This window comes from Pan troglodytes, chromosome 9, assembly GCF_028858775.2.
Source record: "Pan troglodytes isolate AG18354 chromosome 9, NHGRI_mPanTro3-v2.0_pri, whole genome shotgun sequence".
In the NCBI taxonomy this organism is placed as follows: domain Eukaryota; kingdom Metazoa; phylum Chordata; class Mammalia; order Primates; family Hominidae; genus Pan; species Pan troglodytes.
In genome coordinates this window covers 120475328-120489635 of record NC_072407.2, presented here as the reverse complement: position 1 = coordinate 120489635, position 14308 = coordinate 120475328, and the positions used below count along the sequence as shown (strand labels likewise).

Sequence of the window (14308 nt, the reverse complement as noted above, 5' to 3'; positions counted from 1 at the left end):
CCTATAGCGATGTAGGATGTCTCTGCCCAGTTACCTTCACCCTTTCCCATAATTAGGAGAGCAAAGGAGGCAGGGATGGAGTTTTCAAGGGGAAAGTGGAGGAAAAAAAGGGTGGGTAGAAGTAGGAGTTGTGGGCCTTAGATGAAATCAGGTGAGGATCTACAGAGGACACTCATTCTTTCAGAACCAAGTGGCCTCATGAATGGAAGCAGGAAGGAAATAAAGGGGGTTCATTTTAAAGAAATTAATTCTTGTTAAAATATAGCAATTAGCATATCCCTAATACTCAATATTCCCTCTCCTCTTCCTTGCAGCATTTTAAAGCTCTCGCTGAAGGCAAGAAAGCATTCACTCCTTCATCCAATTCCACCTCCCAAGCTGGAGACATGGAGACATTAACCTTCAGCTGAGACACCTCCCAAGCTGCTGTTTCAAGGCTGAGCTGGCCCCTCTGCCCCAGCTGAGATGCACAGATCGTTGTCAGCTACTTGATGTCCTTGCCCATGCCACAGCTTGGCTCAGGGGCAGTGCATGTCCTGCTGCCCTCTCTGCCAGAGGGCACAGAACATGTTTGTTTAATGAACCTGCCTGCCTCAGATTGCTGTCCCCGGGGAGTTAATGCATCTACACCACTGTGGGGATTTGAGTTATAAGAATTGGAATTTCTGAGATCCCATGGAGGTTAGATTGGGAGGAAAGCTTAAAAGATGTCCTTTTTGTGAGAGGGATGGAATTGTTTTCTTTCATTCGTAAAGTTAGTAAAGATTTTATAAATCAAATGCTCTATTATATTGTCAGATTATTCTGCTATTTAATATGAAAGAGAAAAGGCTGACTGAGCATAACGCAGAGACACAGGAACTTTGCTTAGTAATGGGCATTAAATGAAGAGTAGTTAAAGCAAACACATTTTGTGAAATAAAATGAAACCCCAATCCTCCAAGATTGGCAGTCGAGGGGAATCATTTTTCCTCTGGAATTTAATTTTTCTAAGGGTCTCTCTTCAGTTAATGCCACCTTCCTGAGGCTGTCTGGCTCCAGACCTGTCTGGTTGTGGTCTCAGGGAGCGTAGCTATTGCAGTAATCCAGGTGAGAGGTGATTGGGGTGGCAGTAGTAGAGATGGACAGATTCAGTAAATATTTTGGAGTTATGTCAGCCAAGCTCCAGTCAGGAAGTCTGAAACCATGCTAGTTATTTCTAACAAAGGGTGTTTGTTTAGCCAGGCACAGTGGCTCACGCCTGTAATCCCAGAACTTTGGGAGGCCCAGGCAGGCAGATCATGTGGTCAGGAGTTCGAGACCAGCCTGGCCAATAATATGGTGAAACCCCACCTCTACTAATAATACAAAAATTAGCCGGGTGTTGTGGTGCATGCCTGTAGTCCCAGCTACTCAGGAGACTGAGGCAGAAGAATCACTTGAATCCATGAGGTGGAGGTTACAGTGAGCTAAGATCGTGGCACTGCACTCCAGCTTGGGCAACAAAGCAAAACTGCATCTCAAAAAAAAAAAAAAAAAAAAAAAAAAGGGGGTGTTTAATATGGGGAATTGGCCAGGTGCAGTGGCTCATGCCTGTAATCCCAGCACTTTGGGAGGCTGAGGCGGGTGGATCACTTGAGGTCAGCAGTTCAAGACTGGCCTGGCCAACATGGTGAAACCCTGTCTCTACCAAAAATACAAAGAATTAGCTGGGTGTGGTGGTGGGCACCTGTAATCTCAGCTACTCGGGAGGCTGACAGGAGAATCACTTGAACCCAGGAGGTGGCAGTTGCAGTGAGCCAAGATCGCGCCACTGCGCTCCAGCCTGGGCAACAGAGCAAAACTCTTTCTCAAAAAAATATATAATAATATGATAAATTGGTTACAAAAGTGTTGTAGAGGCTGAAGGAGCAAAAGGGAGAACGGAGGGTACTGAGGAACATAAAAGTCAAAGGGGTGGTAGTCATTGCCGGCGCTGGTAGCAGAGGTACTGTCTAAAAAAACAAAACAAAACAAAATCAATACCATCAGCCTAATAGATAGATACACAATAAACACATGGGTAGGAGAGGAACTGTTTCTTAAAAACCCTTTAACTATGATCATCATGCTTGAGTTTAAGGAGCAGGCACGTTTGAGCTGATGACAAACTTTGAGCTGACAAAACTGAGGCTTACAGCAACCTCCACCTCCCGGGTTCAAGCGATTCTCCTGCCTATGCCTCCCGAGTAGCTGGGATTACAGGCATGCACCACTACACCTGGCTAATTTGTTTTGTATTTTCAGTAGAGATGGGGTTTCACCGTGTTAGCCAGGGTGGTCTCAATCTGCTGACCTCATGATCCGACTGCCTCAGCCTCCCAAAGTGCTGGGATTACAGGCATGAGCCACTGCGCCCAGCCTCACCCAGCAAATTTTTGGTTTTTTGTTTTGTTTTGTTTGTTTGTTTGAGACAGAGTCTCGCTCCGTCACCGAGGCTGGAGTGCAGTGGTGCGATCTTGGCATACCGCAGCCTCTGCCTTCTGGGTTCAAGCAATTCTCCTGCCTCAGCCTCCCCAGTAGCTGGGATTACAGGCATGCACCACCACGGCTGGCTAATTTTTGTATTTTTAGTAGAGAAGGGGTTTCACCATGTTGCCCAGGCTGGTCTTGAATTCCTGCCTTTAGGTGATCTGCCTGCCTTGGCCTCCCAAAGTGCTGGGATTATAGGAGTAAGCCACTGTGCCCAGGCTTAATTTATATATATATATTTTTTTTGTAGAGGCAAGTTCTTGTTATGTTGCCCGGGCTGGTCTCCAACTCCTGGCCTCAACTCATCCTCTGGTCTTGGCCTCCCAAAGTGCTGGGATTATAGGCATGAGCCACTGCGCCTGGCCCTCAATATTTATTTATGATTTGCTATTGTTTGCCTATTTGTCCCCTCCAAAACTCATGTTGAAATTTAATCCTCCATGCGGCCGTATCAAGAAGTGGGGCCTTTAAGAGGTGTTTGGGTCACGAGGGCTCTGCCCTGATGAGTGGATTAATCCACTTATAGATTAATGGGTATTAAATGCATTGGCGGCTTATCATGGGAGTGTGACTGGTGGCTTTATAAGAAGAGAGACCTGACTTAGCATGTCCAGCCCCCTTGCCATGTGATGCTCTGCATTGCCTCAGAATTCTGCAGAGTCCCCACAAGCAAAAAGACCCTCACCAGATGTACCCCTCAACCGTGTACTTCCCGGCCCCCAGAATTCTAAGTGAATTAACGCAGGAACAGAAAACCAAACAGTGCATGTTCTTACTTGTAAGTGGGAGCTAAAAAGGCCAGGCACAGTGAGTCACACCTGTAATCCCAGCACTTTGGGAGGCTGAAGCCGGAGGACTGCTTGAGCCCAAACGTTTGAGACCAGCCAGGGAACGAAGTGAAACCACGTCTCTACAAAAAATACAAAATTAGCCAGGCATGATGGTATGCACCTGTGGTCCCAGCTACTCGAGAGGCTGAGGTAGGAGGATCGATTAAGCCCGGGAGGTCGAGGCTGCAGTGAGCCGTGATTGTGCCACTGCACTCCAGCCTGGGTGACAGAATGAGACCCTGTCTTAAAACATATATAAAAATAAGAGCTAAACATGGAGCACACATGGACATAAACATGGGAAGAACAGACACTGTGGACCACTAGAGTGGTTGAAAAACTACCTATTGGATACTATGCTCACTACCTGGTGTAATACCAGGTAACAATCCTGCACATGTACCCTGTGTATCTAAAATAAAAGCTGAATTTAAAAAAAAATTTGTTTTTAATAAATGACCCAGTTTTAGGTATTGTTATAAGTAACAAAAAATGGACTAAGACATTGTTCTTTTGTTAGGTGAAGTTTCTTTTTCTTTCTTTTTTTTTTTTTTTTTTGAGACAGGGTCTCGCTCTGTCACCCAGGCTGGAGTGCAGTGGCACAATCTTGGCTCACTGCAAGCTCCGCCTCCCAGGTTCAAGCCATTCTCCTGCCTCAGCCTCCCGAGTAGCTAGGACTACAGGTGCCCGCCACCACGCCCGGCTAATTTTTTGTATTTTTAGTAGAGACGGGGTTTCACTGTGTTGGCCAGGATGGTCTCGATCTCCTGACCTCATGATCCGCCCGCCTCGGCCTCCCAAAGTGCTGGGATTACAGGCGTGAGCCACCGCGCCTGGCCTGTTAGGTGAAATTTCTAAACAGTGAAAAGTACAAATCAAATTAACATTTGATCAGTTTTTAAACAACAGCTTTATTGAGATCTAACTCACATACCATAAGTTCATCCTTGTGTAAGTGTTTTTAGTATGTTCACAAAGTTGTGCATCTATCACTACGAATTCCAGAACATTTTCATCACCCAAAAAAAGAACCCCATATTCACCAGTAGTCACTCCCCATTCTGCCCTCCCCCCAGACCCTGGCAACCACTAACTTGCTCTCTGACTCTGCAGATTTGCCTACTCTGGACATTTCATATAAATGGAGTCAAACAACGTGTGATCTTTTGGGTTTGGCCTTTCACTTAGCATAATGTCATCAAGGTTCTTTCATGTTGTAATCTGCTAGGTTTTGATCTGCGTAACAAGCAGGAGTCTCTTATCTGTGTCTTCTGAAAAAAAGAGTGTTTGGCTTTCATCAACTTCTCCAAGGGGTCTGTCACCCGACAAAGGAACAAGGAATCCCTGATCTAAGGGATGTGTATCGAGAATTGGGACAGTAGTTTGCCAGTCCACCCCCTACTGAATATTTGGCAAGATGGAAGCCTTGTCAGGAAGAGTAAACTTTCTGATAATTAAGACCTTGGGTGCAGCTGAGAGGAGCTCAGAGCTTGCAGTCTTGCCAAGGGGCTATCAAAGGAAGAGCCCCAGGACCTTCTGAGGGAGCATGGATGAGCAAGTCAAAAGAAGTGACAGCAAGGCCCTCTGGCTAAGAAAAATTTTGGAGTGGCAAGGAGCTCACACGCAAAATCAGTAGAGGCTAGAACTCAGCTCCTTTCAGGTGGCTGGCACGGCCTTAGCCATTCTATGGAGGAAAACACTGAACAAGAGAGAAAGGAGGAAAGGGCATGAACCAGAAGCCCCCACAGCCATGGAAGCCAAGCCAACCCGTAGTCCCAGCTAGTGGGGAGGCTGAGGCAGGAGAATGGCAAGAACCCGGGAGGCGGAGCTTGCAGTGAGCCGAGATTGCGCCACTGCACTCCAGCCTGGGCAACAGAGCGAGACTCTGTCTCAAACAAAAACAAAAACCAGAAGATAAATCTGCGCTCAAAACGTCATCCCATTTCTAGGCTTTTCCCGCCTCATGATTCTCCAATGTAATTTTTTTTTTTTTTTTTTTTTGAGACGGAGTCTTGCTCTGTTGCCCAGGCCGGAGTGCAGTGGCATGATATCGGCTCACTGCAACCTCCGCCTCCCGGGTTCAAGCAATTCTCATGCCTCAGCCTCCTGAGTAGCTGGGACTACAGGTGCACACCACCATGCCTGGCTAATTTTTGTATTTTTAGTAAAGATGGAGTTTCACCATGTTGGCCAGGCTGGTCTCGAACTCCTGGCCTCAAGTGATCTGCCCACCTCTGCCTCCCAAAGTGCTGGTATTACAGGTGTGAACGATTGTGCCTGACCAAAAATTAAAGAAAAAATCACAGCCCATCGACAGAGCCGATGAAAACTTACACTTGGGAAAGTACACCCTCCACAATACATGGTGCTGGGAAAATTGGATAGCCACCTGCAGAAGAACGAAACTGGACCCCTTATCTCTCATGGTATATAAAAATCAACTCAAAGTAGATTAAAGACTTAAACATAAGACCTGAAACTATAAAAATACTAGAAAAAAACCTAGGGAAAACTCTCCTGGACATTGGTCTAGGCAAAAAATTTATGACCTGGCCGGGCGCGGTGGCTCATGCCTGTAATCCCAGCACTTTGGGAGGCCAAGGCAGGTGGATCACAAGGTCAAGAGATCGAGACCATCCTGGCCAACATGGTGAAACCCTGTCTCTACTAAAAATACAAAAATTAGCTGGGTGTGGTGGCACGCACTTGTAGCCCCAGCTACTTGGGAGGTTGAGGCAGGAGAATCGCTTGAACCCGGGAAGTGGAGGTTGCAGTGAGCCGAGATCACACCACTGCATTCCAGCCTGGCAACAGAGCGAGACTCCGTCTCAAAAAAAAAAAAAAAAAAAAAAAAAAAATTTATGACCAAGACCTCAAACGCACAGCAACAAAAACAAAAATAGACAAATGGGTCTTAAACTAAAAAGCTTCCGCACAGCAAAATAAATAATGAACAGAGTGAAGAGACAATCTGTTGAATGGGAGAAAATATTCACAAACTATTCATCCAACAGGGGATTAATGTCCAGAATATTCAAGGAATTCAAACAACTCAACGGGAAAAGAAACCAAATAATTCCATTAAAAAGTTGGCAAAGGACAAGAATAGACATTTCCTTTTTTTTTTTTTTTGAGACGGCCTTACTCTGTTGCCCAGGCTGGAGTGCAGTGGCATGATCTCAGCTCACTGCAACCTCCGCCTCCTGGTACAAGCGATTCTCCTGCCTCAGCCTCCCAAGTAGCTCGGATTGCAGCTACGTGCCACCATGCCCAGCTATTTTTTGTATTTTTAGTAGAGATGGGGTTTTGCCATTTTGGCCAGGCTGGTGTCAAACTCCTGAGTGCAAGTGATCCGCCTGCCTCGGCCTCCCAAAGTGCTGGGATTACAGGTGTGAACCACCATGCCTGGCCGACATTTCTCAAAAGAAGACATACAAACGGCTAACAGGTATATGAGAAAATGCTCAACATCACTAATCATCAGAGAAATGCAAATCAAAACCACAATGAGATACAAGCTTACCCAAATCAGAACAGCTATTATTAAAAAGACAAAGCCTGGCGCAGTGGCTCACGCCTGTAATCCCAGCACTTTGGGAGGCAGAGTTGGGCAGATCACGAGGTCAGGAGTTCAAGATCAGCCTGGCCAATATGGTGAAACCTCATCTCTAGTAAAAATACAAAAATTAGCCAGGCATGGTGGTGCACGCCTGTAGTGCCAGCTACTGGGGAGGCTGAGGCAGAAGAATTGCTTGAACCTGGGAGGTAGAGGTTGCAGTGAGCTGAGATCGTACCCCTGCACTCCAGCCTGGGTGACAGAGCAAGACTCTGTCTCAAATAAATAAATAAATAAATAAATAAATAAATAAATAAATAATAATTACAGATATTGATGAGGATGAGGAGAAAAGGGAACTCTTATACTCTTATATTGGTGGGAATGTAAACTAGTACAACCACTATGGAAAACCGTATGGGGATTCTCTCTTTTCTTTGGAGACAGGGTCTCACTCTGTGGCCCAGGCTGGAGTGCAGTGGAGTGATCTCAGTCACTGCATCCTCTGCCTCCTGGGCTGAAGTGATCCTCTTGCCTCAGCCTCCCAAGTAGCTGGCACTACAGGTACACACCACCATGCCCAGCTAATTTTTGTGTTTTTGTAGAGATGGGACTCTCACCATGTTGCCCAGGCTGGTCTTGAACTCCTGGGTTCAAGCGATCCGCCCGCCTCGGCCTCCCAAAGTGCTAGGGTTACAGGTATGAGTCACCACACCCGGCCTGTAATTTCTCAAAAACTAAAAATAGGATTACCATTCAATCCAGCAATCCTACTTCCGGGTATCTCCAAAAAGGAAAAGAAATCAAAATATCAAAGAGATGCCTGCACTTTCATGTTTATTGCTGCACTATTCACAATAGCAAATATCCAGAATCAACCTAAGTGTCCATCAATTGATGAATGGGTGAAGAAAATGTGGGTGAAAGAAAATGTGGGATAAACAAAAGAAGTGAGTTAAAGGGTACAAACATATAGTTGGAATAAATTCAATGCTTGATAGCAGAGTGGGGTGAGTATAGTTAACAAAAGTGTATTGTACTTGGGTAATGGACACCTTGAATATCCTAACCTGATTACTACACATTATACACATGTCACACCAGCCTGGGCAATAGAGTGAGACCCTGTCTCTACAAATTTTTTTTTTTTTGGACGGAGTCTTGCTCTGTCACCCAGGCTGGAGTGCATTGGCGTGATCTCGGCTCACTGCAATCTCTGCCTCCTGGGTTCCAGCATTTCTCCTGCCTCAGCCTCCCGAGTAGCTGGGACCACAGGCACATGCTACCATGCCAGGCTAATTTTTTGTATTTTAGTAGAGATGGGGTTTCACCATGTTGCCCAGGCTGGTCTCGAACTTCTGAGCTCAGGCAATCCACCCGCCTCGGCCTCCCAAAGTGCTAGAATTACAGGCGTGAGCCACCATGCCTGCCCCCTCCAAATTTTTTTAATTAGCTGAGCACAATGGCACACACCTGCAGTTCCAACTAGTCATGAGGCTGAGGTGGGAGGATCCCTTGAACACAGGAGTTCAAGGCTGTAGCGAGCTATGATTGCACCACTGCACTCCAGCCTGAGTCATAGAGCAAGACACACACACACGTGCTCTCTCGCGCTCTCTCTGTATATACACATACATACATAGATATGTTACAAAATTTCAATGAACCTCATAACTTTGTACCAAAAAAAATCACATCCCAGTCTGAGCCTTCTGTTCCCAAGGGCAGGACAAAGGGGCTCAGCATACTTTAGCCCAGTCCTGAGGTGGGAAGAAGCAGCTGAGTGAGGACCAAGTGAGAATCAGATGCTAGTTATAGCCAAGAGCCCCTGAAATAGAAAATGCCAATCCGGCCATTGGGAACACTATAATTAAAGAAATATTATTTATTTTTCTGAAGCACATTTGGTAATGTCAGAGTTGAGTGGTGGGTATACAGGTGCTTGCTATATTTTTTCCACTGTGAGACTGGAAAACTTCATTTAAAAAACATATTAGGCCGGGCGCAGTGTGGCTCATGCCTGTAATCCCAGCACTTTGGGAGGCTGAGGCGGGTGGATCACCTGAGGTCGGGAGTTCAAGACCAGCCTGACCAACATGGAGAAACCCCATCTCTACTAAAAATACAAAATTAGCTGGGCATGGTGGTGCATGCCTGTAATCCCAGCTACTTGGAAGGCTGAGGCAGGAGAATCACTTGAACCCAGGAGGCAGAGGTTGCAGTGAGCCGAGATCACACCATTGCACTCCAGCCTGGGCAACATGAGCAAAACTCTGTCTCAAAAAAAAAAAAAAAAAAAAAAAAGCATATTAGAAGGCTGGGTGTGGTGGCTCACACCTGTACTCCCAGCACTTTGGGAGGCCGAGGTGGGCAGATCACTTGAGGTCAGGAGTTCGAGACCAGTCTGGCCAACATGGTAAAACCCCATCTCTACTAAAAATATAAAAATTAGATGGGCGTGGTGGTAGGCGTCTACAGTCCCAGCTACTTGGGAGGCTGAGGCAGGAGAATCGTTTGAATCTGGGAGGCGGAGGTTGCAGTGAGCCAAGATCGCGCCGCTGCACTCCAGCCTGGGCGACAGAGTGAGACTCCATCTCAAATAAAACAAAATAAAACAAAAACAAAAACATATTAATAGAAGAAATGAAGCAGAGATATGTAAATGAATTCAGTCAAGTTTATTAAACTTGCTGTGTGCTCAGCACCGCCCTAGGCAGTAACATGAAAAACATTACAAAAGAAGATCTCAACAAGGGAAAAATATATTCTGTACTATACTAATTTCCAATCATTTACATGTTGCTTTTTAAAGCGTTCTTAGGTCATTTTGGGGTATGTGGTCTCCTTCTTTCTCCATGTTCCCCTAAAGCTTCCACACTGTTGAATTATGTGCCTGTGGCGACCATCCTCCAGGAAGGGCACCTTCCTGCTGGTGAGGCAACCATGGGTTGGTCAGGGCTGGGGTCCCGTGGTGGAGGAGACATGCTGAGAGAAAAACCATCAACCCCGAGAGCTCAGGACACTCACAGTGAATCCCAGAAGGCCAAACGTGGGGAAGCCACAAAGAGGGCTCTGGGCCCCTCACTCACCCCCTCCCCTAGGGGATGTGCTTAAAGTGCTAACGCCGTAGGAAAATGATGCATAGCTACAAGCCGTCCTGGGTGCTACTAGACTCATCGCCTGCCTCTTCCTCCCTAACTTGTGCTAATACTGGGCGATGGCACAGGCCAATAGAAAAGTCTAGTGCCCAGTGAAGTAGTAGAGAAGGTCCAGCGTGTAACCTAGAATTCCCAAGAGGAGGTGGGGACAGAAGAGAAGAAGTGAAGGGCAGAGACATGTGCAGCAAAAAGGACGTTTGTGCTTGGCCGGTACCCCTGGGTCAGGGGTTGGTTTCTGTGCAAAGGGCAACTGGGTTCTGCACAGCTAGCAGGGTCCTAAATTTTACCGGAGGGAACAAGGCTACATAGCATAGGAAGGAGGAAAATCCATGCAGGGCCCTCCCTGTCCCCCATACAGGCACGCCCCCATGCCTACTGTACAAGGTGCTGTGGAGTACTGGGGTGGGGCATACAGCAGGCCATGCCACACTTGGATGCTGGATGACATCTGAACACCCCTGGCCAAAGAGCTCCCTCTGGAAGGGCCCAGTCATCACATGCAGGGCCTACCCTGAGTCAGGATGAGGGGCTTACGTCCAACTGGTAGCCTTGCCAAAGATACCTGTGCCCCTGCGGGTTACAGCCCAGTGAAATGCATCACGTGCATGACATAGAGGGCACCCCAGCCAGGAGGGCAAGCAAAAGTGGCAGTGGCATAACTTCTTCACATTGGTGATGTAGCTAGGCAGAGGATGCCTTGGAGGAATGGGAGGGTGTCCAGAGGCCAAGAGAATACTCCTGTCTCGCCCTCGGCTCAGAGCCAGATCTCATCACTGCTCACGCTGGACACTCGATAGATATAGCCCAGCATTGGAAGGCGGATGAAACCTGCGGGATCAAAGAAGCCCGCGGGGACTCAGTAACGCTTGTTCCTTGGAATTTGGAGAGCTCTCTCTGCCTCCTGGGCACTTGGAGGCCTCTGGCATAAGCACAGGGCTTGGGGGCAGGGGAGGAGGGTGGCAGGCCCCTTCCCCAGTACCTCGGCTGGTGAGGAGGCCGCCGGGCTCCGGGTCCAGAAGCTCTGGCCGGCTGTTGTTCTGAGCCATCTGCCGGTCTGCTGGTTTCACTGCTGGTTGACAAAGAGGGCAGTGTTCAGGACGAGGAGTGTGCCTGATGGGGCCTCGCCCCTCCCAAGCACCAAGTTCTTTTTCTCAGAAGCACTTCTGGAGATTAAGCAGGGGCAAAGAGCAGGGCCCTAGATATACCTCTGGAATCTGGAGTGAGGTCATTGAGCTGAAGGTTGGACGGGAGGGACATGTTCTCCCGTGGCAGGCGCACGTTGTTGAGTTTTAGGTTGTTGGAGTCACTACAGGGAGGACAAAGTTCGGGATGGATATGAGTCCCGGCACAGGCACTCATGGCTGCCTCTACCAGAAACCCCAGGCTCCCTCCTGTTCCCATCCTGCATTTCGGTTAGGCTTGTCCACCCAGCCCAAGGAAGAGTTACCTTGATATCAGAGATGGGCGCCGGGAGGGGCCTGTGGAGAAAGAAACCATGTCCCTAATTCTCAGTGTGCCCTCCCACGCTGGGCTGTCCTACCCTTTCAGACCCAGGACCCTCAGGCAAGGGGTCTCTCAAATGCCCAGGCCTGGCCCTGGGGCCAGAGACTGGGTTCCCAGTGCTTGACCCTGCTACCTGGGATGCATGTCACCGTACCCATGGCCACCCCCTGGAAGTGCTCTGCCACCGTCAGAGATGACCGGTTCTGCCCAGCTGCACTTGCTGTCTTGGCTGCTGCTCAGCCTGACCTCATCCACACTGCCCCCAGTGTCCCTGGCCTACCTTTGGTTTTCTTCTCTTTTCTGCAGACCAGGCAGGCCACCAAGGTGCTGAACCCCACGAGGGTGCCCAGGGCAAGCCCAGCAGCCACAACAATGCCCAGCAGTGGCACTTCCACCCGGGTAGCCAGAAGCCCTGGAGGATGTCCTCTGTGTCAGGTCCCAAGTGGGTAGTGCCCCAGCCCCAACATGCCATAGGTACTACTCTGCCCTCCTTGCCCAGGGTGGCTGGGGACAGTTCATCCACAAGACCCAACCACAGGGCAACAAGTATTCCCATTTCTGTATGGGGACGGGACCCCTGAGCCCACCTGAGGCTTTGCAGGGCCGCTTGCTGGCCATGCTCACCTGGGGCTGGAAGCGACGCACTGGTGACACCCACGTCATTGGTGGCCACCACCGAGAGGTTGTGTGCCAGGCTGCGGAGCTGCAGCTGCACCGTGTGGTTGGTGAGCCAGGGGTAGTTCTGCGCATCCAGCACCAGGAAGTCAGAGGTGTTGACAGTCACTGGCCCATCCTGGTCGATCCAGGTGACATTGGCAGGCGGGTTGGCACGCACCAGGGCAAACAGGACAACCAGGAGGCCTGGGCCCTGAGCTTCCTGGTACTTGGCGCCGACTTGGGCAATCTCTGGCTTGACTGGTACAAAGCAGAGGCCAATATGCTCTCACCACAGCCCCTCATACTTCTAGCCCTTTCTTCCCTAACCCAGATGGGAGCCAGGGGCCTGGGCCTCTCCTCAGAGGGGATGCTGAGGAACAGGATGGCTGGGTCTGCCAGAGAGGCAGCATTTCGGAGTGATTATGAGTGTAAATACTAGAGCCAAATGCCCAGATGTGAATCCTGGCTCTGCTTCTTACCAGCGGGATCATCACCCTGGGCAGATTGCTTACCTCTTTCTGCCTCAGTTTTCTTATTTGTAAAATGGTGACGACAATAGTAATGACCTCATGGGGTTACTCAGAGGATCAAATGAGTTCATATTTGCAAAGTGCTTAAGTGTCTGCTAAATGTCCTGCAGACCACCTGCCTGGTGGGTGCTGGGGGTCCCTGGGCAAAGAACCTCTCTCCCTGCCCACCTCAGGGCCACTCACATTGCACATTAAGGATGACAGAGGCGTTGGCTGATCGGCCACTGCTGGGGTCCTGCAGGGAGCAGTTGAGCTCATGCTGGGCCCGATGGGCAGTGACAGTGAAGGTGCTGGTGCCTCCAGAGAAGGCCTCCCCTCCCACGCTCAGCAGTCTTGAGGTGCTGGCCTCCTGCAGCTGTCCATCCAGATACCAGGCCAATCTGGGGGTGCCAGGCCCCCCTGCCACCCGGCAGGTGAAGGCGTGGCGTTCATTCTCCCGAAGTGCCCGCTCAGCCCAGGTCTGACCATCTATTTGTGGCTCCAACTCCCCCCAACCTGGAACACAGCAGGGGGCCTCTGGGAAGGGCTCAGGCACAGTTGGTACTGTGCTGTGACCAGGAATTGGCCCAGTGAGAGAAGCAGCAGGCCAAAGGAAAGGGCGCCTGAGTCCTCTCACCAGGGACTGGCTGGTTGGACCTAGGGTAGGTGGGTGAAGGGGACAGGGACTCCAGGGCTTGGGGCCTGGAGTGGGTACCCAAACAGAAGTGCAGACAGGGGAGAGAGGGGGCTTTGGAACCCAGAAGGACTTGGTCAACGACTGAACAGGGGTGTACCTGAGCTCAGAAGGGCTGGCAGGAGCAGCAGTGTGTGCCGGAGGGCGGCTGGGCCCGGAGGCAGCGCCATGGTGGCCCGGGCCTGGGCCCTAGGCTGCTGAGAGAAGGCGACGGGCCTCCCTGTCAGCCAGGTGACAGCAGGCAGGCCTAGCAATTGCTCCAGGAATTTACTCTCCAGAAACAAAAGGAACCATGTACGGAAACGCAAATGTAGACCAGCCCCCAGTGGCGAAGGCACGGACCCACCCAGCAGACACATGGACATCCTGCAGGCGCAGAAGCGAGCACTGACTCCAGGCTACAATACAAAGAGGCACACACCCGCAGATACGCAGAAGCAACGAGCATCCGTGCAACCACACCTTGCACACACGCACACTCACACACACTCATACTCCACGCGCCCCTCCCCCAAAGGGATCGCCTTTCTCCTAATCCTATCCTCTCTCCTGCCCTGTTCCCATCCTCTCTCCTGCCCTGTTCTCTCTCCCATCCCTCGCCCTACGCCCCCTTTCCTGATGTTGGTGGTTCCGGTGGATGTCGGCGGAAGAGGAGAGGGTCGGAGGGTGGGGTCGCCGAGCATCCCGCCCCCGCCCCCCGCCACCGGGGCGGCTCACCTGGCTCCCTTCCCGCGCGCCGCCGGAGCAACTGCTCAGGTCTGATGAGCACCGCAGTCCGCTGCAGGGGCGGGGGCTGCGCCAGGCGGGGCCAATCGATGCCCGACCACGGGCCCGAGGGGCCCTTACCCGGCAGGTGGGCGGCCGCGGCTCACCACCCCCCGGCTGGTCCCCAGCCCGCGCCGAGTACCCCC

General features: G+C 50.3%; 2 protein-coding genes across 30 annotated transcripts in view; one reads left to right on the top strand and one right to left on the bottom strand.

Annotated features, from left to right (window-relative positions):
* Positions 1–779, top strand: part of IFT46 (intraflagellar transport 46) — a 21535-nt gene extending 20756 nt beyond the window's left edge. For 4 of the 5 annotated variants that reach the window (XM_009424060.4, XM_009424059.3, XM_009424058.4 and 1 more), the window contains 1 exon segment: positions 315–779. In XM_009424060.4, coding sequence (XP_009422335.1) covers positions 315–410 — 96 coding nt within the window. In that variant the 3' untranslated portion in view covers positions 411–779. 5 annotated transcript variants of the gene reach the window in all.
* The window catches only part of TMEM25 (transmembrane protein 25), a 15661-nt gene extending 1353 nt beyond the window's left edge, over positions 1–14308 (bottom strand). The window contains exons 1-9 of one of the 25 annotated variants that reach the window (XM_009424051.5): positions 14115–14308; positions 13498–13763; positions 12908–13219; positions 12162–12452; positions 11818–11949; positions 11482–11512; positions 11240–11340; positions 11014–11103; positions 9540–10862 (exon numbers count right to left, since the gene is read on the bottom strand). In XM_009424051.5, coding sequence (XP_009422326.1) covers positions 10789–10862; positions 11014–11103; positions 11240–11340; positions 11482–11512; positions 11818–11949; positions 12162–12452; positions 12908–13219; positions 13498–13762 — 1296 coding nt within the window. In that variant the 5' untranslated portion in view covers position 13763; positions 14115–14308 and the 3' untranslated portion in view covers positions 9540–10788. 25 annotated transcript variants of the gene reach the window in all.